At 45.9% G+C, this 20,492-nt stretch overlaps 3 protein-coding genes across 3 annotated transcripts; 2 read left to right on the forward strand and 1 right to left on the reverse strand.

Moving 5' to 3' along the window:
- Positions 1 to 753: 753 nt before the first annotated feature.
- Positions 754 to 1,635, forward strand: BHQ10_003788 (uncharacterized protein; the record flags this gene model as incomplete). The annotated part of the gene is made up of 1 exon (XM_040876082.1): positions 754 to 1,635. One exon carries the CDS (start codon positions 754 to 756, stop codon positions 1,633 to 1,635), a length of 882 nt encoding a protein of 293 aa, XP_040732292.1.
- An 806-nt stretch (positions 1,636 to 2,441) lies between these two features.
- On the forward strand, positions 2,442 to 7,425 carry BHQ10_003789 (uncharacterized protein; the record flags this gene model as incomplete). The annotated part of the gene is made up of 6 exons (XM_040876083.1): positions 2,442 to 3,065; positions 3,119 to 3,740; positions 4,151 to 4,448; positions 4,520 to 4,908; positions 4,977 to 5,189; positions 5,249 to 7,425. The coding sequence occupies 6 exons, from the start codon at positions 2,442 to 2,444 to the stop codon at positions 7,423 to 7,425; spliced, it is 4,323 nt and encodes a 1,440-aa protein (XP_040732293.1).
- Positions 7,426 to 10,038: 2,613 nt separating this feature from the next.
- BHQ10_003790 (uncharacterized protein) lies at positions 10,039 to 10,953 on the reverse strand (the record flags this gene model as incomplete). Its single annotated transcript, XM_040876085.1, has 2 exons — positions 10,039 to 10,798; positions 10,871 to 10,953. The coding sequence occupies 2 exons, from the start codon at positions 10,951 to 10,953 to the stop codon at positions 10,039 to 10,041; spliced, it is 843 nt and encodes a 280-aa protein (XP_040732294.1).
- Between the last annotated feature and the right edge of the window lie 9,539 nt (positions 10,954 to 20,492).

Here is a 20,492-nt window from a genome sequence, read left to right on the forward strand (position 1 = left end):
GTAGCTTCGGGAGCTTAAAAGCACGAGCAAATAGAAATCCTAAAATTAGGACATAACTATGTTACTAATTTATTTGTAGTGATGTATTTCTGTGCGACCTCTGATCTGAATAGCAATGCAATATTTATTTGGGGCTATGCTCATCACAACCGGTTGCTACCCAACTGCACCCTTGCCATCTACAATTATTAACTTTGATACCTCATATCTATATGTATATTTGAGAGCACTCTGTTGGACTTAGAAATGGCATAGGGCATATCAACGGTACCATTCCGTGTGCAGAAGAACAAGCGGCTCTAAACAGAATGACTCGCGTCATCACTCCTTAACACGGACAAGACTATATTACATGACCTACGTTACTTATGAGCAAGTTTTTAGATAGTTCAAATTTACTAGTAACATACAGTTAGAGGTTACTGGGGAAATTTAAATTATTTGATCGTAGTGGGCCAGATATATCACATCATATGCGACCCGACACAGCTGCAAGGATCCGTTTCGATAGGTACTACAATAGCGTAAGAAGAGGTCATCAACAAGCAAACATCTACATTGTGACCATTTACGAATTTAAGATTATATCATATTAATTACAAGTGTGTTACCGTGATTCATAATCGGTTCCTTTGCATTCCCATCAGATTTGTTTGCTACAACCTATCCATGTATTCGATCACCCGTCAGCTTGAGTCCAGCTTGTCCATTGCTTTGAGACTTTGGAGATCTTTTATACGCGCTTTGTTAAAGATGACTAAATTACCGTCAGACGCTTCTACCATCAAGAGTGTGGAGGCAAATACCTCTCCAGACAAGGTCATTCAACTCCTTAAAGAAGATGGTGTCGTTGTTTTAAGAGACTTCCTCGATCAAGCCACAGTCCAGTCTTTCCGAGAAGAGATCAAACCTGCTATCGAGGATTTCGAAGGTGGACCAAACTTCAACCCTGATGGAGTCAAAGTCGACATTGGCCGTGGGACCAAACACGTGGCCAATCTCACAGCCATCTCGAAGACATACCGACATGATATCCTCAACAACAAGTGGATGCACAGTATTCTCGAGCCTCTTTTCCGTCCACACTTTGGCGATTATTGGATGAATCGAGGTTCAGTCCTTCATATCGAACCTGGTGAACCCGCTCAAAATTTGCACCGCGACGATATCCTATATCGAGTTACGAAGCTCCGTCAGCCAGGTGATCCAGACTTGATGATCAATATCCTTATAGCGGTTACTGAGTTCCGTGATGATAACGGCGCCACTCGGTTTGTGCCTGGAAGTCATGTCTGGGACGACTCGTACGGTGCACCAACTCCCGAACAAGCTTCCTCGGCAGCTCTCCAACCTGGGGATGCCCTACTCTTTGTGGGGAGTTTGTGGCATGGAGCAGGCTCGAATCAGTCCGATGCCCATCGACAGGGATTGTTGTTGTGTATACATCCTTGCCACTTTACTCCGATGGAGTCGCATTTGCATGTACCGCGAACGATTATTGAGAGTATGACTCCTCAGGCACAGAAGATGATCGGGTGGCGTTCAGGGGTCACTCAGCATGATGTTCCGATTTGGCTGGCCGGCGACCAAAAAATGGAGGAAACAATGGGATTGCAGGCCCAAGAGGTGCAATAGACCTAACCACATGTAACTTTCTATGACGCTTTTAATTGTGTGAATCAAAAATCAGGATCTATATCCCTAATCCGATAACCACAAGGATTGAACAATTCTGTAGACGTCGCATTTCATGTTGGCTTTCCCTTTGAGTATTTGAGTAAATTCCAACTCGAGTAACATAACTTCTCCCTTATCTCATTTACCTATCTAGGTACATGTAGCTTCGCCTGCTAAATTATCTGAGTAGGTGGTTTCAAACGCTGATATCTTTATAAATTGACCTTGGAACATCTGAACTGATAAATACGTATACTCTCAGCTTGAAGAGCGGTCAACGTATTTGAATCCAGGTGCATAATAATGAAGAGCCCCTGATTCATCAAGGCGGACCCTTTCTAAGATACACATCATCTTCAATGTCCTGAATGTCTCCATGATTTCACAGAATGGTAGTCCTGAGCCAGTTGGTGGGTTAGGGCTGGCCGCATGACTAAGCAGTTTCCTGCCACCAGCATTCCGGGAGACAAACAAGACAAACATCACAAGAGCATTGCCAAGCCAACCGTACAGCCGCGGCGGATGAGAGCTCCAGCCACATGTTTTGACTTGACCTGACCCTCCTTCCGAGGTCACTAACGACCCGCCTCCGATTATTGCGTCTCTTTCTTTGTTCTACACAGCACAATTTCACAGTTTGCGCGTCTTGTTTTCAATACTCTGAGATGAGACACTTCCGTCGCATTCTCACCTTCAAAACTTATCATTCTCGTGTTCAAGCATACGGAACCGTCTAGAGGGCCGAGGCCCCATCCGTCGTCACAATGTCCTACCCTCAGGATCGCCGGCGTCGTGCGCCAAACGGAATGGGCTTCAGTTCAACGGGCCGACGAACATTTATGGGGTATTGGATCCCATTGGCTGTGACAGTTGGTATCGCGACAATTAGTGTCGCTGCTTGGATTTGGAGCGAACGACAGGAAAACGAGGACGACGACGAAGGACGCGATTACCCCGATGATTTTAACCAGCCCCCCCCTCCGTCTGGCTATGAAGGCGGTCCACCTGGTGCGGATTTCGCGCGATCCACAGGTACAGATGGGCGACAGGACGATGGTAGTGTCATTGCGCGTATGCAGGGCGCTTTACGTCGAACACCTAGTCCCCAACAGCTCTTTGATGGTGCTAGCAGAAGGGTCGCGGCTGGAGTAGCTGCTGCCGGCGCCATGGTGGGAGGTGCATTGAGCTCGATCACCGAAGAACGCGGTGACTTTGAGGATCATTCGCGTTGGTCGGAAGAGGCGGATCTACGTGCCAGAGGTGGTGCTGATGTTACTCCTCATGGCGGCCCTTCTACCTCGACAAAGGCAAAGAAGACTGTGGCACTTGTTGTTTCTTCTGTTGCTCCATCTGATGATCCAGAGGACATTACTTTGTCTGAACACGCCGTAGGTTCCCACTGGCTTTGCGATTATTGACCTATACTGATATTATGTAACAGTCAATTCTCTCTCATCTCCCCTCTCACGTCGATATAAGCGTCGCTCGCGTCATTGTTCTCATTTACGCTCCCAAGTTGAAACACACAATTGGTATTCAGACGTCGACCCGGCCCACACCCTCTGTGGACTCTTCATTTTCCAATATCGCGCCTGAGGAAGCAGCTGGTGCGCCTGGTATCTCTGGCAACGATTTGACAAGCCTCGAACCTCGTTCTGCGACTGATGAACTCGAATCTGCTGGCCGCCTTTTCAAGACCCTATATACGCAGGCACAAGCCCTCGTGGACAAAGACACCATGATCATGCCATACAGCACACCCAACGGACATCTACACATCTTGCGTCATCTGTCGCCGGACATTGTATATATGCAGGAATCGTTGGCTGGTCCAGAAGGTGATAGTGTAAAGAAACTTGCTGACTGGGTCCGCCACGTGGTGGTTGTTGTCGGTGATGAGGGCGGTCGCGGTGGTTTGATTGACAGCGAAGACGAGCACTCGGCACTCGGAGGAGAGCGCCGCGAAAAGTGGTGGCAGAAGGAAGGTGTCACCGGTATCGGTAAACACATTGATATTGTTGACAGTCTCAAGGCTGGCGACGATTGGAGACGACGAGTCTCGGGTCATGACTAATGGGTGATGAATCGGAGGTATGGCCTAGACAGTGACGAATGCTGCATCTGGGTCTTATTCTGTTTTGGCTGCTACTTGTTTGATATCCAATATCTTTATATTTTTTCGTTTCGAGGCTTTATGTAAGGCAATCTTCTTTGTACGTAGTATTTTACCTGTAGGAATTTATGAATATGACCGATCAACAACAATTCAATCGCAATCTATTCAAGACCCTATCAATTGTGTCAGTATCTGCACATCCTTGATCGCACTTTGTTTTCTGAGTAGTTGGAATTTGCTTCTGTTGTGCTGTAAACGGACAAAATCCGGGGAGAGCGCCGATGACTGCCCCAGGCACTAACCGGATTCAGCTGGTTCTTCAGACCACGTGACCGACGTGGCACCCGCATCATTCAGAAGAACATCACCTGCCGGGACGACGAGACAACCGCCAGTCGGAGCCCTTGTCAAAGCCAGCCATCTCGACAACTGCCTGCCTCACGGACTGCGGCTGCCTCAAATCAGTCTGTTCGCCAGCTGTGCTCACCCTGTCATCCTCATTGGGTGATGTGTATCTCTTTTTGAACCTCACCTCGCTCGCTCTCTCTGTCACCCACCCTATCATCACCCCCGTTCCCCACATGTCTCGCGCGTCGGTGGAAGCGTCAATTTTTGGAGCTTGGGGTCTTTCTTCGACGTCAGAAGTCGTGACTCTGTGAGAGAGGGGGAACTGCATACAGTTGCTTGATTGCTGGCTGTGCGCGCGCGCGTCTTTCGTTCTTTTAGCTGGGGTAATTCCGTCCCCGGCCTGTACCTCCGCCCGCCCATCATGGCTACCGCTATCTCCAAACCCGCATCTCAGCCTCCGAAAATGAAACGTCCTCCACCCTCGTTTACGCAGACTGGCATGGTAAACGGGATCAAGCAGTCGCCTTCTGCTTCGTCGTCGCCGGCTCTTGCCTCGAAACGGCTGCCCGGTGCTCATCAACCGCCTGCCGTGAATGGCATTGCTACACCTACCACCAATGGCGCATTGAATCGTCCGCTTAATCGGCCGCGAAAAGATATTCAGAAGCCCGCGGATACTTCAACGTCACGGCCTCAACGGGCCACGACTAGGAATTTTGTCGCGGAATCAGATCGTCGAGTCGCCAAAATACCTCCAGAGCCTTTTGGTTAGTTTCGCATACCCAGATATATCTCTATGAAGCATGACTTTTACTAATGCCGATTTTATGGACAGTGAAAACGACGTCGTATATCCTCAAAAAATACTCCAAGTCTTCGCCATCCCTCATCCTCCACCTCCATCCTACTCACTTTCGATTTGATCAGCAAGATGGCAGTTTCCCATACAACTCGGAAATGAAGGTAATCATCGAACATATTCGGTCACAGACTGTACCTCATGATATGCTTGAGGAGCTTCTCCGCGCTGGCGTCAAGTTTTACGAAGGTATTTGCAAGTCAACTGACCATACTGATCAAATGGTACTAATGCGCGCCTCTAATTAGGTTGTCTTATCGTCAAAGTTGTTGATCACAAATCGGTCTCAGCTCAGACAAACAAGACGACTGTAAAGTCTACCGACGAAAAGAACACACCTTTCTCTATTCACAACTATAACCAGCACGTTACGCCGTCGCCGTATGTGCCATATCCGAAGCAGAATCAGATCAAGTCCGAGGTGAACGACTTATCTACGTCGGACTCGCCTGAAAAGAAGCCTGATGCGGAGTCCGCTGATTCTACGAAACCTATGGAGACCACCACCGCTGATATTACTCGTGATGCTGAAAAGCAAGCTGAACATAAACCAAAAGTTTTCACGACAGTGCTGCATCCAACGCCGCTTTCCCTCCAAGCAGAGCTCACCTACTTATCCACAACACCACATCCTCATGCCAACTTGAACCCTGGTGCGAACAAGAAACAACCTCTTTCGACTCAACCACAGACTAAGATTCCTACAGGGCAACCTCCGGTCAAAAGGCAGAAGATGCTTGTTGACCCCGAAGATTTACCCAAATTCGAAGCTACCTTGATCAGAGCCGTCGCACCTCCGATATATTTAGAGCCAGTAGATAACTTTGAATCTGCACAGGAGCTTCTCAAGCTCATGGAAAGTCCTCTGCATTGTGCCAGGCCACCGTCACCGAAAAGGAGGAAGCGAACAGTTGCAGAGTTGGCTGCCGACGAGGCTCTTGCTGCAGAGGAAGAGCGATTCATGCTTATCATGGACGAAAGATTGGAGCCCGCGACATCAGGCGCAGCTGCGGGAGCTAAGATTGCTGTTGACGATACTGCAGGTGCCGTACCGTTTGAACCACGCTTCTCTAGATTCAAAACTATTGAGAATATCCGTATGCAGCATGAAGAAAAGGCCAAACGTGAACATGAGAAGAAACTTCAACAGGAACAGGCCAAGCGACAACAGCAAGCAGAGGCAGAAAGAGAGAGACGGCGACTCTTGGAGCAAAGACAAGCAGAAGAAAATGCAAAGGAAGAACGTCGTCAACAACTGGCAGCCCAACAAGCGCATGCTCAGTTAGCTGCACAGCAACAACAGAGATTGGCAAATGGTCTTACTCAGGTCTCACAAGGTCAGATGTCTTCTCCGGTGGTGCGCAATCAAACTCCGCATGCCACTTCTTCTCCGGTTGTTGGCACCGGTATGGGTACTCAAGGTGGTGTCTCTATGAGCATGACTGCGTCTGCTCAAGGCGCTGGCAGTCCACCCCGACCACCTTCAACTATGCAGCATGCCCACCCAGGTGTTATGGGCCACCCGATGGCTCCTTCTAGAAGTCAACAAGGTCAATCTCGAAATGGTACTCCTCAAATGACTCAGGGTACTCCGGCCATGGCAAACGCTACACCAATCATGCGCAATGTTACACCGACACAGCGCATGGCTCATGGCAGCCCACCAAATACCACCATGACACAGACACCAGTCATGGGCAATGCCATGATGGGTACGCCGCAGATGGCAGGCATGGGAATTCAGATGACACCACAGCAACAACAAATGCTGCTCCAGCAACGACAACAAGTAATGATGGCTCAACAACAAGGTCTTACACCTCAACAATTCGCTCAATTACAGGCCCAGCAAAATATCCAGAACCATCAACATCAACAGCAGCTACTTAATCAACAGCAGCAAGCCCAACAAAACCAGATGGGTCAGCAACATCAGCTCCAGCAGATGCAGTCTCAGCAGGCCTATCAAGCTCATCTTATACGGAACCAGATGGCGCAGATGCAGATGGCTCAACAAAAGCAAAACCAGCAGCAGCAAGGTGGCATGCAAATGAGTCCTCAGCAACAACAACAGCAACAACAGCAAATGCTTATAGCAGCCGCTCAGGCGAACGCGAACGCGAACCAGGGTCAAGTTCCACAAAACCCCACGCAGGCTCGGTATCAACAGATGTTCAAACAAAGGCTGCAGCTTATGCGTGCAGACATGCAGAAGCGATTACAATCACAATATGGCACCCCTCAACAATACCCGCCGCCGGTTGCTCAGCAATACTACGCTGGCTTGGAGAACAATGCACGAGCTTGGGTCCAGGATGTCATGAGGCGAGAAAACTTGCAACAACAACAACAGCGACAGGCTGCTCTTCTTCAACAACACCAGCAGCAGCAGCAGCAGATGATGGCTAATGGGATGGGTAAATGAATTGAGATCTGAACTAACATAAGGAAGGTGGGAACAGGATCATCGGCGAAACAAGTGTGGATTTGGAGTACATCATTTTCATGGCCATACAAAACTTGGGACACGGCGTTTTGACCATTCTTTTTATACCTATTTTTATCTTTTTCACATCTTACCTCCTGGCTTACATCGCCGGACAACTCAGATAAACAACATGATACTATTACGATAATCGGGAGCTGGCACCACTATTTCTTCTTTTTTGTACTCGGATGTCTGGAGTTCTCGTCTTGGAGTGAATTTTGTGATCAACATCAATATCCTTTTGGGGTTGGGCGGATGGGTGCAAGTGACTCTTTGCTAGTGTATTATTTTCCGTGTGCCTTTTTTCTTTCTCTTTTCTTTCTCTTTTCTTTCTCTTTTCTTTCCTTTTCTTGAGTTACATAGGATGGAGAAGGTTTTTGGAAGTTTGTCTGCTTCTGCTTGAATGGTTGATACGCGGAGAGAGGGTATGTCTATTATGCCGTTGAATATACAATTGATACCACATTTTACTACCTACTTCCTATCCTGATCCTGGTGGCCTAGCCCTCGAATACCTCGAATGGTTTTCGGTTCTTGAATACCAGAAAGAAGAAGATTTATCAGATGGCATGACGGGTGTAGTCAAGGTTGCTCCACTGGGCAATTGAGATGAACGGAAACAGTTCGTCAGTGATCTCCCACCATGGGCAACTGAACCAGCATCTATGTCTGAAAGATTCAGAGTAGACCGGATAGTATGGATTTTCATCACTGATCAGTCAGAGATAGCTAACAGGCCCTATACTGATCATTCAATATAACTTGGATTCTATCGCATTTCCCTGTATGTCTCCATGTTACACGCTGATATCGCTGCAATATGCATGGTGCGACGGGTTGAACCCATTTTCTGGTATACTCGGCTTATGCTCGAAATCGAGCCCTCGTTCACGTTTTCTGCAAGTCCGAGAACCCGATCAACGAAATAGTGGTCATCGGAGATGAGTATAAAAATGGGTCTTTCGAAGGGCTCAGATAGAAGTCCCTTTCTACTTTGATCGCGTTCTCAATTGTTTTTATATAGCTGTGGCTAAGCTCTCATACCAGGTCTAACCCATCAAAAGTAGATTTAGTCCTTCGGTGATACATGCTCTCAAAAAATGCCACAGTCATATCATATTGATCGAGTTCATCTCAAGCCTTACACCAATCCTTGCCTCGTGTTCTGGGACCTTGTTAAATAGATAAATATCCTTTATTATAGCTCTTAGGCGTGCTTGTTTAGAGTATCTATCAAATCCCTTCTAGAGTCTTTACGAGATAATATAATAGCTAGTGAGAAAAAAATACTGTCCCCGGTGTTTATCATGCGACGATCACGCGACGACGCTGAGCGGCTTATTGAGTGTTTCCGTGAGGGTGAGAACCTGAAATATAATCAGTGAGGTGGGCAAAAGGCATACCCCACCTGACAGGGAAAATATGCTTCGTCCACGAGCTAGGTATTCATATCGGCATCTGTGCTACAATGCGGCGTTTCATAGAAAAGGTCAAGAACAGGAGAGTTCGTGATGGAAAATCTACTTCTGATGATTCTTCGCAAAATAATCGCGGTACGGCAGAAACCGGGTTGAAATTAATCTGCGAAAGTAGGAACTGCTCCGTCGAGTAAATTATTCTCCCATTTTATTCGGAATATTTCTGATTTATCTCTAGTATTGTAGCCATCCATGGTGATGGCGGCCATTACATGAATTCATGGACACATCCTGACAGCCAAGTCTTCTGGCTTCGAGATTTCCTTCCGAGTATCATACCTGAGTTGAGGGTACTTTCATTCGGGTACTCGGCATCGAAGTTGGACTTTGTACCGGCTGAAGACATTTGTAGGCGTTTGTTAAGAGAGCTCTCGGAAATGAGGCAAGATGCTCCAACTGTCCGTACTCGGCATCAATCCCTGACTTCTTTGCTCTGATTTGACATGGCATAACAGGCTGAACAGACACCCATATTATTCCTGGCGCATAGCTTTGGTGTTCTTTTACTCAAAGCAGTAAGAATTTCAATTTTTATACTTCTATACTATAATTGACACATACAACCAGGCTCTTGCAATGTCTTCAACGTCGGAATCTGACAGTGTGATGCCATCAACTCGTGGTATAATCTTCTTTGGATCGCCTCCAGATATTAGCCATAGTCTTCAAAGCCTTGTGTCCTCGTCTTCATTATCTACCACGGCAGCTGAGCCCGCAGGCTTGACAGCTATGAAGAAGGATCTGACCTGGCTACAAGACGCGGAGTCTCGGTATAATGAATTGGAGAAGGAAGGACAGTTTGAAGTGACTTATTTCCTGGAAAGTGCCGGCGGAGAACATCATCCAATGGCTTCCAAGCACGAGAAGTATATACAAATGAGAAAGAGTCATGCAATGATGATTAGATTTTCTGGCGCTGATGACGAGGATTTTTGTCTGGTGAAGGAACGCATGCAACAGATAATGCAAAATTCAACAACACATTGAAAGTGGTAAAGTCAATTTGCCTGGGTACAAATGAACAAGATACTATAGTACTATACATCAAAATAGAACAGGGAACCGAGGTCAATTACAAGAAAATCCTGCCAAAATAGATACCAGCTCCGACGATTGGAACCAACGTCAATCCAAAGTTGAAAAGCGCATTTTTGATCTGCATGCCCATCCAAGCCTTGGCAAGTGGACTGTGATCCACCCTCATAGGGTAAGGGACACCATCCGGGATGGGCTTCTCAAGATAATCACAGACCTCCTTCCAGCCCAATCCGTCCTCCAGTCGAATAACGCGCATCCTCTCGGGCGGTATCAGCTTTTTGACCAGATCGATGTAATGAACATAGTTTTCGCGCAGATTCCGCACATTATCCGGTTCACCCATTCGTGTACCGTTGCTTATGATGCCGTACATAAGAACGTTCAACCTCCAGAAGCGATATAGCGGAGTATTGAAGTATCTCAATAGGTTCAGCGGAAAACTGTTCAGGGCTTTCAAGACCGTAGCGCCAACGAAAGAGTTGACAGATTTCACCCAGGCATCGGGATTGCGCTCCACCAGGATGAATTTCACCTCAGGGTCATCCAGGTACGCTCGAACAGTCTGCTGGGGCAAGTAAGAACCCAATTCAATAAAGACATCATATCCTTCGAGCCATTCGTCAAATGCCGCCCGGTCGAGTGGCCTGTTCCTTGAGAAACGGTCGTTTTCTGCTAGCAATGCTCTTTCGAGTATCACCGGCCCTTGTCCTTCGATGCCGCGGATGATTTCGGCCATGTGGTATGGTTTGTAGCCCAGGATTTGAAGTGCTTCGTACATTCCTAGCGTCGCGGTCCTGCGCAAAATATTATTGCATGGTCAGCAAGTCGCTACTTGCAATTGTCCAGAAAATAGGGGTGAGACTCACCGGCTACAGCTCATAACCACAACCCTCATCTTGCGCTTCTCGCCAGAAGCCATGTCTGGTAGCAGCAAATTCCATTCCACCATTTTGTTACTCTGAGGTCTTTTGCTGCTTTTACACCCTATAGGGATCTTCTATTCCAGAAAAAGAAGCTTTCCCATACCTTATAGGGGCCTTCCGATCCATCTATATACACATACCTAGAGGGTCGACCGGGATTTTGACCGGTCCGTAACTATTCAATAAAGGAACATGCGACGGGCTGAGACCAAGCAGTCATTTCAGCCCTAGATACGTAGTGCGATACAGACTCCTAGCCATTCAGCGTATTCAACTCGCATTCCACGGTCCAGTACATCGCATCTTCAAGTGGAGGAAGTAATGTATATTAGATCAGATTACAGATTGAGGCCGTATGATTCAGCTCGAGTTTTAGGACGCTCGGTGTCGCGTACCCAATAAGAGAAATAACGTAGAGTGAACTGTGGATCTTGATTTCAGCTGGGCTTCGTTTAAGTTTAAAACTTTTGATTGAATGAGTTGTGGTTAGAATGAAAAGAAAAGTCGAAGTTTATTCGTGAGAACAATGAACATCACTTCAAAAAATGAAGCGATTCAGAACGTTGTGATGTACAGATCGATATCATAAGAAGACGTACCTATGTATATGGGGTCTTGATCACGACATCGGACCCTTGAACGATGCTATCTGGCCCTTGGATAGTGCTTAGCTGTAGGCTGACTCACGGGAAGATTTTAGTGCTTACAGCCCTCCAGCTGCCCCCGCTCTCTTCAGCCTCAATTTGCTTGCGATGATGACAAATATTTATTAATTTAAGAATAGTGAAACTAACTAAATTTGATGTTTGCTTCATTAAGGCAAGAGTCTTCTCAGATACAGATAATTCCTCATTGTCAGAGCATTTTGTAAAGTGCTTCTGGAAATATATCGACGAAGCTGTGATACGCTGGAAGTTATTCCCCTAGGTTAGTAGAAGTAGTGAAGCAAATTGTGATTTTGTATGATATATCTTTCCTTTTATTGAGAGATTACTTATGAGACTAATGCATAAGCTTCATGGTGAGTAGGGTCCATGTTGCCAATGATACCTATCTGTTATGGATCGACTTAATGAATTCGTGTACTCAAGCACAACATGGAATTATTCAGTAGGTCGTGAGAGGTACCAGAATATCATTCCGGTTTTGAAGGAATCCATCCCGGCAGGAACATTATTATCCATTCCAATTTGGGTTTCAGGAGGTCAATGTGACTTGTCCATCAACAACTTGACCATGATTCGCAGATATTATGAGAGAAATCACACGGTAAAAATTGCCATGTCGAGTCCCAAGCGATATATAAGGTGGGCGCACATTACCATAAGGATCAACATTAACCAAACTTGCTTCGTTCAATAGCCGGATCAAAAACCTGGTCAGGAAGATGCTTAAAGTCATATTGAAATGGATAGTTTTAGAGGTTGATGCTGATCCGGGGCTGAAGACCGCCTCCACCACAAAGCGATTAGGGCTAGTTTGTATTGGATGTCAGGATTCAGGGCTTATTTCATGGACTTTTTAAGGTGTCCATGCCAATGTCAGAGCGCACAAAATTTCATTTCGAAAAAAAGTGACATGCATCACATTTGGAATAACCTCAATTCGTCTGGGACCAGACATGGTTTACGCGTACAACACTGCTTTCTGTACGACTTAGTCCATAAATAAAACTCGAGTTTTGGATTCTGGAGATCTTGTTTCTTATATATCTTGTTTAAGACTATCAATCTAGTGTACTATCTACAAGCGATATATATCCAAGGCGATGATCTTTATTGTAAATTCTGGACGATATGTCCGGGCCTATCACCTAGTTACATAGTCTCTTGAGCAACATGTCAAAATTATTCCGTTATCATGATCGGCCTCCAGCATTCAGGGACCACTGAGTGAAAAGTGAAGGATATGAAGAAATCCCGCTGTAACTTGAACGATACCATAATCTATAAGACTTGCAGGATGATGTTCGGTAAAGCCAGTATTGCTATCACAGACCTTCGGCTGTGATATTTGGTAGACTATGGATTGGGTAAATTTTTATAAAACCAATGTGTCATACAAACTTAGTATATCACGACATATCCTTCTCACATACGTATAGGGCTAGTGAAACCTAGTGATAGACTTATAATACCTAGGTATAATATTAGACAATAACTATTGGGGTTTGAGTATCAAACAAACTTGCAGTTTTTCGGGGATATCAGTGACTTGATTTTGAGTACAACATATTCACACGAATACATGTATTCGATATAAATAGTGATACCTTCCGGTCTTCAATTCGACGAACAGAACTTATGGACGTGAGGCTACAGCCTTCAGCGTTTACACTAAAATATTATGCTTTCATCGACACATCATCATCAACTATCTAGTAGAATCCATAAGAAGATATTAGTGTCAGGATTAACGATTTATATTCCTGGCTTGAGTTTCAGTGGCACTATTGAAGCTTCTCATCTTGACAGGTGCCGAATGACATGTAAAACCGAGAGACGCCCGTACGTAGTGCTACATAACCCTACTCATCAATATCAACATCAATGGATCTACAAATGTTGATGCCTATATATGTAAGCATAATCTTGCTCACACTTCAAACTATATCATCTTATCTAATCAATAGTGTCATAACCAATCTCATCACCTAGGCAATGACATGTCCTTAAGCTCACCACATCCAGGAATTACAGCTTCTAAAAACCCTCATCGCGATGACTTACACGAAATTTGGCTCTCAATAGTTCAAACTTGCTTCCCATAAGACCGGAGAGTCGAATTCCTCTCATTTTCCACTTCTACGACGTATCTGAGGTGGTATAACCAGGTGGTACCGAGGCAGTTACTCTTTACCTTCCCACCAAGTAAGGGGGTCCAAAAAAAGCCCCATCCTTTTGAAACCCAAATCAAGCAGCTCCGAGACGTTATCACGAGAGATACGAATTGAAGTCATTGAACCTGGCAACTTGAGCCGAAAGTAAATCTTACATACTTTTGCCTCAAATCGATGGCATTGCGCTAATGTATGAAGCTGAATTGGTCGATGAAACTACTTTCTACTATGGATCTTAGTGGCGATGTAACCTTTTCCGATACACCCGGGGTCTTTGGGTGGCGAATACCAAAGTAAGTTTCTATTGATATGCAGACAAAAGTAGATCAAATCGCAATGGTCAAATATTGAGTTTTCTAATCAGGGCTGTGAAATTTTGTACGTACCTGAATTTGCGGGGATCAATATGATCGTTTCAACGATTATTACGTGCATACGTAGTATATCTGAAATCTAAAATCTACACAAGTTACATGAACTGGTGCAGATCGAAATATGCTTGGTCGAGATCTAAATAGTTAAGAGAGACCTGTTACTGGATACAAAAGTTCTCCTGAGCAAATTTTAGATGTACGTATACGTACGTCTTCTAGTATACTACGCAGTAACGTAGTGCCTCGACTTGACCCAAGACTCAGGGCCTACTGTCAGGGACGCAATGAGTCATGTACCTGAACTTAAGCTCCTCCACATACTTCTCAATGAGAGTAAAGAGAGATCGACAGATGTGCAACTAAGAATTGGGTCTTCGATGATTGAATTTGAGGCTATCGTTTGTTCTTTCAGATTAGTTTGGTTTGTTTTCGGTGTTCGCCGTTCACTTAGGTCAGCATGCGGATTGCTCAGATATAGTCTGGGATATAGTTTCATATAAGTCTCCTGAAAACCTGGCAATGAAGTCGATAGAGTTCCAATGGTATGACCATGACTTGTTTTCGTGTTTGTGGAGAGTATTTTCATGGGTTGTGAGAGTGGAAGAATGTACATTGACCCACGGAAGTGACGGGATTCTTGCTCGGCTTTAGGAAGTTGTACTCTCGACTGGAATCTTAATTAATATCTTAGTACTGGTATGAATCAGCCACTATTGAAAAGGCAAAATATGGTGTGGCTGATTATCTGTGCGCAGTCAGTCGGTTATGCTCGGATGAATGGAGATAATTCGGAAGATACCAAGGTGTGATCACAATTGATCAGACGCTTCAGTTGCGTCTCATTAAGGAATCGAAACTTATCACGCCTTCGCAACCTGAACAGCGAGGGCAACTTGACACGAACCAGCTACACGTTCTCAATAGCCTCATAAGAAGACACGGAAGTCCAACATCCTCACAGTGGTCTTGTGACGATACCGCAAGGCCATCAGAGACAATAGGGACGAGGCCAGGATCGTCTCAATACCAAGAACTCTAGACATTCGTGCAACCATGGTACTATTGCCTTGTACCTTGTGATGATATCATCGAGGTATCTCCTTGGCCATTGAGCACAGGCATATTTCACTGGAGTGACCAGAAAGTCTTCTTGGCGCAGCTGGGGACCCAGACAGGAGAATTGAGATTGAGTTCTAGATGCTTAGACGCGAACACCTGTTAGTCGCCTTGCGAACTATTCAAAAGGTCAAAGGCTTGATGAAAGGTTTGTCTTGGCGGAATGCAGGGACGACCATCATAGAATTCAGGAGGCAAACCTTTTTTGTAGAAAGATGAGCCGCCCCTTGCTGCGGGTTATTTGTTTTGTTCATCGATGAACATGAACCCGGAAGGTCCACGAAAGTTGCAAAATGGACCAGATAGCGATCTTTATGCGGGGTAAAGTCAAAGGAAAGGCTTTATATGTAGTACTAGGCTGGTAGCACTTGTATCGAATGTTGGTGTTCAACTAAGGATCAAATAGAATAAAGGCGCAATACTTGGCGAGCGGGAAGATTTTCCAGGCTTTCCGACCATCAACCAAGAGTAGCTGTCTTCAATCAAATTCAGCTACCAGTGTCATGCAATGGCATGGAATTTCAGGCTCTTCAGAAGACGATTCATCAATTTACACACACGAGTTGTGACGAGGTGTGAAGATATTTCCCTTCGAGAGCTCATTGGTCCTCAAGTTATAGTTTAGACTTGTCTCCATACCCTGCTATTTTTGTCACTAGTGTCCCAAGTGGGCGGGTAAGGAAGCATAGTGTATCCGCGCCTCTAGATGATGGGACCTGGAATGAAGATAACGATGATACCAATCAAGAGGGGCTAGCAGAATCCGACTTGGTGATGCTAGTCTCGACCAGTATCGAGCCAGCTTCAAATGGAATGCTGACTATTTAAGCGCGGTGTATTTCACGATCGATCGTTACTTTGAGCCATGCGGATCAGAGTTCAGTGGGATTTAGCTGCGAAAAAAGATCCGTCTCGATCAAAAGAACGTTGCTTGCACCTACTAGACATCGATCCATGAATGATAATGGACACAATAACACTAGCACGATTGTATATTAGTCTTGCATATGCATGTGATATGCATTATCTAGATGAAAAGTGGACATGGTCCAAGCAGTGGCAATAACCCAACTAGGAAATAGCACAGTGCAGACAGTCTCAGACAGCCGCTGTCCGTCCGGGACATCCGTGGCATTTGTGCCGCCTCTCGCTTGAAAGTTTGGGTCGGATAGTACGGTCCGTCTGTTCAATCTGACAGTGATGTTTCTTGGAATGTGGAGTGTACCAAGGCATTGATAGTTTTCCTTCGTCTTCGACCAATCTGGTCAGTAGTTTCGCAATGGCTCAGCTTTACACCAGCTGATCCAAACCACTTGGATGCCTGTCTGAAAATTTTGAATAAAGAAATCTATAATTCTCGACGTCAAGCCACGAGACAGAATGAACGAGGCAAGACCGTTCCCGAATATCCTGTTTTCATGCATACACAATGACAGCCATCAAAACGGCAGCGATTGACTGACCGGGCCGTAGTCGGATACCCTCATCATCCTGGTATCAGACGGCATAGAACATGTTTCATGACGTATAATGATACGGTAATCAGACGTGTTATGCTGAATATCGCATATTCTCCACTCGATTGGGAATCCCGGAAGCCAGTCTGCTGTTCCGCGGGATTCCAAATTAGCATTGCCCTGTGCCCATGCAATCGCACCTCTAACCAAATCCGTCTTAATCATATTTGCACAGATCTTGGTTAAAATGGACCCACGCTTTGCAAATAATTCCAGTCATCCGTACCGCAGAGACTCGAGAGATTGCCAAAGCCGTCAACGCTTAGACACAGAATGATGGGCCTTGTACTTGGCATATTTGGTGAAAAAAAGCCGCGGTCCAATCATCGGCTAGCGTCGAAGAATTCGTGGCTTTGCATTCCTGCGTCGTGTATAGCGTTGTTGGCGTCAGGTAGTTACTCAAATATTAGACATGCAGTTGATAGATCACATTGAGATGGTGACACAGAAAATAACCGTCGAGAAGCCGTTGGCCTAGATTGCCGCTTACGGTTCCACCCCAACCCCAAGCACGGCCGCCGGAAAATGGCCGCATCCAATGACCACAGGCAGATCAAAGTGTCAATATCTCTGGCCACTAGAAGACTCAGGATGAAAACCATATGTATCACTAGTAGAAATGTCACTAGCATATTGCAGTCAAAAATAGCCCTGTGACTAGCATGTCAAGAGAGTAGGTAGTACCGTCATACTAAAGCCGTGGAGACAGCGGAAGTCAATCGCTAGTAAGTACTCCTTATAGAAAGTATGATGAGTACTATCCGTTAATGTTATCAATCGTGTAAACTTAAGCGAGCTGCCAGCGAGTACACCAGAATACATATAACATCCATGCAGAACAGTTGAGATCGAGCCTAGCGTTTTACAGTGAAATGGCGGTGCAACAGTATGACGGTTTTACACAATCATGGCCAGGCTGCGGTGCGAAGTTGCTTTTTCTTTCTCCACATTCCACATTATGTATGTACGTAAATGGAGTATGGCGAACGGACGAATAAAGGGCGCGACGAAATGTACGACATTGCGATGGTGCATGCAGTGGGACTGGAGTAGTGCGACTTTCACGACGGGGTGGAAAACGATACGAGCATCTACTTCCAATTTACAAGAAGAAGACAGATGGACAAACTCGCTGGGCCGTAGAAATGGTCAGACGCTGGAAGTAATCTGGAGTAAACGCGATTGTTGATGCAGTGAAAAGGAGAGAATGTCACGGCAGACTAGAGACAAGATCAATACAGGACAGCGTGAAACAGGGTAAAGTTACTGTAACTCTTAGTACACAGTTATTTAACGTTGCCCACTTTGTTACTAAATAAACCCTGACAGCACCCTACTGCAGTCACGACCCGCCTGAAAATTACAATACAGCGGGCGGTATGGGTCGTTACGGAGACTGCCAAGTCAGCCAGGCTGTTCCTTCCCGCGGCTTCCCCCACAAAAGCTCAGTCTCGACAACATTCCATCTTTTCCATATTCCCTGTCCATGATCAATCAAGACGCTATCTTCTTACCTGTCCCAATCGTCCTGCGTCACTCTGCATCTGCTCCATTACTCCGGAAAGAAAGCCATTGTTGAGATAGCGCACATGCTCGCCGTACTCATGAAGAACACCAAAAAACCACCACGGCTTCGGGTTTCAGTACCAGTCGACCTCCTTCCCATACTCTAGCTCCAACTATGCCGTCTGAGTTGCACAGGTCGCATACTTGATTGAGATGCACCGGGAACACCTAAAAGTCAGGCGTAGAAATGCGGGAGCTGTTTGGCATCAAAGAATTCTCCTTCAAGTTTACGTATGCTACCCTCAGAGATGCAAACTCAATCCTCAGCAATTCTATCCTTTTGGGGGTCATCGTGAGATCTCGACAAAAATGGAATGGTCACAAATTTGTAGGACTTGAAGTCTTGAGGTGCTTGCTGCCTTCACGCACGGCCGATGACCGTGCGTGGATCAGATTGCGCGAATGCTAACTAATCTAGTTTGTACATAAGTGCATTCATTTGCGATCCACACTTTCAAACTTGTACACTATCAATTCGGCTTTGGCCTGGTGTAGAAAATGCACGGTTCAATCAACCAGCAACATCAGTGTCCGCTCATTCCTGGCCCAAAAGACCCACCTGTTCAATCATGACTCGATGGTACGAAGACGACGGTGTTCTCAAACTGTCGATACGCATGTCTACCAGAAAGTGATCCATGTACTTGATTTTAGGAAGGCTGAAGGCTGCACAGCAAGAATGCTTCAAACAGCCCTGCCTAACCTAGCCATTAGACTTACAAGTCAACAGTAGCCTGAAAGTGCCAGAACTCATAGATCATAGATCATATTCAGGGTGGCGCTTTTAGTTCCTACTTAGGGCTTAGAAGGCGACTTGTGGCGGGKCAGAGCTTGAGATCGGTTCCCACAATCTCAAGCGTCGATAGCGATGGGTCGATCAACCTGACCCCTGCTCCATTGATCCAAACGCAGGTCCCATTTGTCGATCCGGGACACCAAGACAGGAATACTACTGAAGCTGAACTGTCAAATGCCACTGGAAGAGCACAGACGACAAACTTAGACAAGCTCCAAGTGAGCAATTGTCCGAGATTGTCCTTGGTTGACTTTGGACTAATGAACTGGCCATCTGAGCCGGTCCCTGGACGTTCCAAGATACTGGGTAATTAATGGTGATCAGTGAGCCGCAGCCTACTGTTCAACTTGACCCGGAGCATTCCATTTTCTCCTCATTCTTGAGGCAAAAATCATCTCCCGCCAATAGAACCTGATCTATTCCAGACGGACATCCTACTTGGGACACTCGCAGCGTACCTATGGAGTCGCCAACGGTCTAGTGATTGCCGGCATTGACATCGCTCCACTTACCAAGTAATCTGCTGAATTGATCTGAAGAGTATGAGACGCTGGGACCAGTTTCTAAATTTGAGTAGTGCTTGACTGTGTACCGCACTGGCTGCAAGGCAAAAACTGCCAGAGTTATCGAGAGGCCCCAAAAAGCTATAAACCAAATCCACCTTCCTGTGAAATAGACAGTATTTCTCTTTTTGAGGTTCAGAGACCTATATTTGACCGTCCCCTTGCTGAGACTCCTGGTTAATATAGCAACCAACTCCTCGTCCCAATTTGGTGTGCGCGTTGAAGGGAGACTCTTGCACACAGCAAACTACAGGTACACACGAGCGTTATCGGGCGGCTGCTTCTCACCTTTAACCTACTCGATTCCCTCGTGAACAAACCCCAGCCCTTTTGGAGGGGGGAACCGGTTTTTTGGTGTTCATCCAGATCTGAGGGCGGTCGTGTTCGCGGTGCTGGTTACCAAGGAACCCATAATCCACATTCCAGGCCTTGCATTTGCATCACAGGCACGCGTCGCGCTCTCTGTAGCTCTCACCTATTCAATCCCACGAAGCCATGGCGTTTCAGGGTAAGTGTGATCGTCCTCTCTTAGCTCGGTGGCACATTACTACGAAGCATCTGATATTTGATCTCGCTGCCACCCTCGTTCTTGGGCATCTCATTTTTTCATTACACTCGACATTCTTTAATCCTCCTTGGTCTTCACCTTTCTTTTACTACCCTACCCACGTTCATTCATTCTTTAGCACGATCAAGAGCTGTCTCTTAAAAATTGTCTATCTTTTATTCCGTCCTGTTCGTCCGTCCTTCATTCGACTTTCACGAGGGATATACAACAACTTGTTACTCATATC

The sequence above is a fragment of the Talaromyces amestolkiae genome, assembly GCF_001896365.1.
Source record: "Talaromyces amestolkiae strain CIB chromosome Unknown scaffold6.1, whole genome shotgun sequence".
Classification (NCBI taxonomy): domain Eukaryota; kingdom Fungi; phylum Ascomycota; class Eurotiomycetes; order Eurotiales; family Trichocomaceae; genus Talaromyces; species Talaromyces amestolkiae.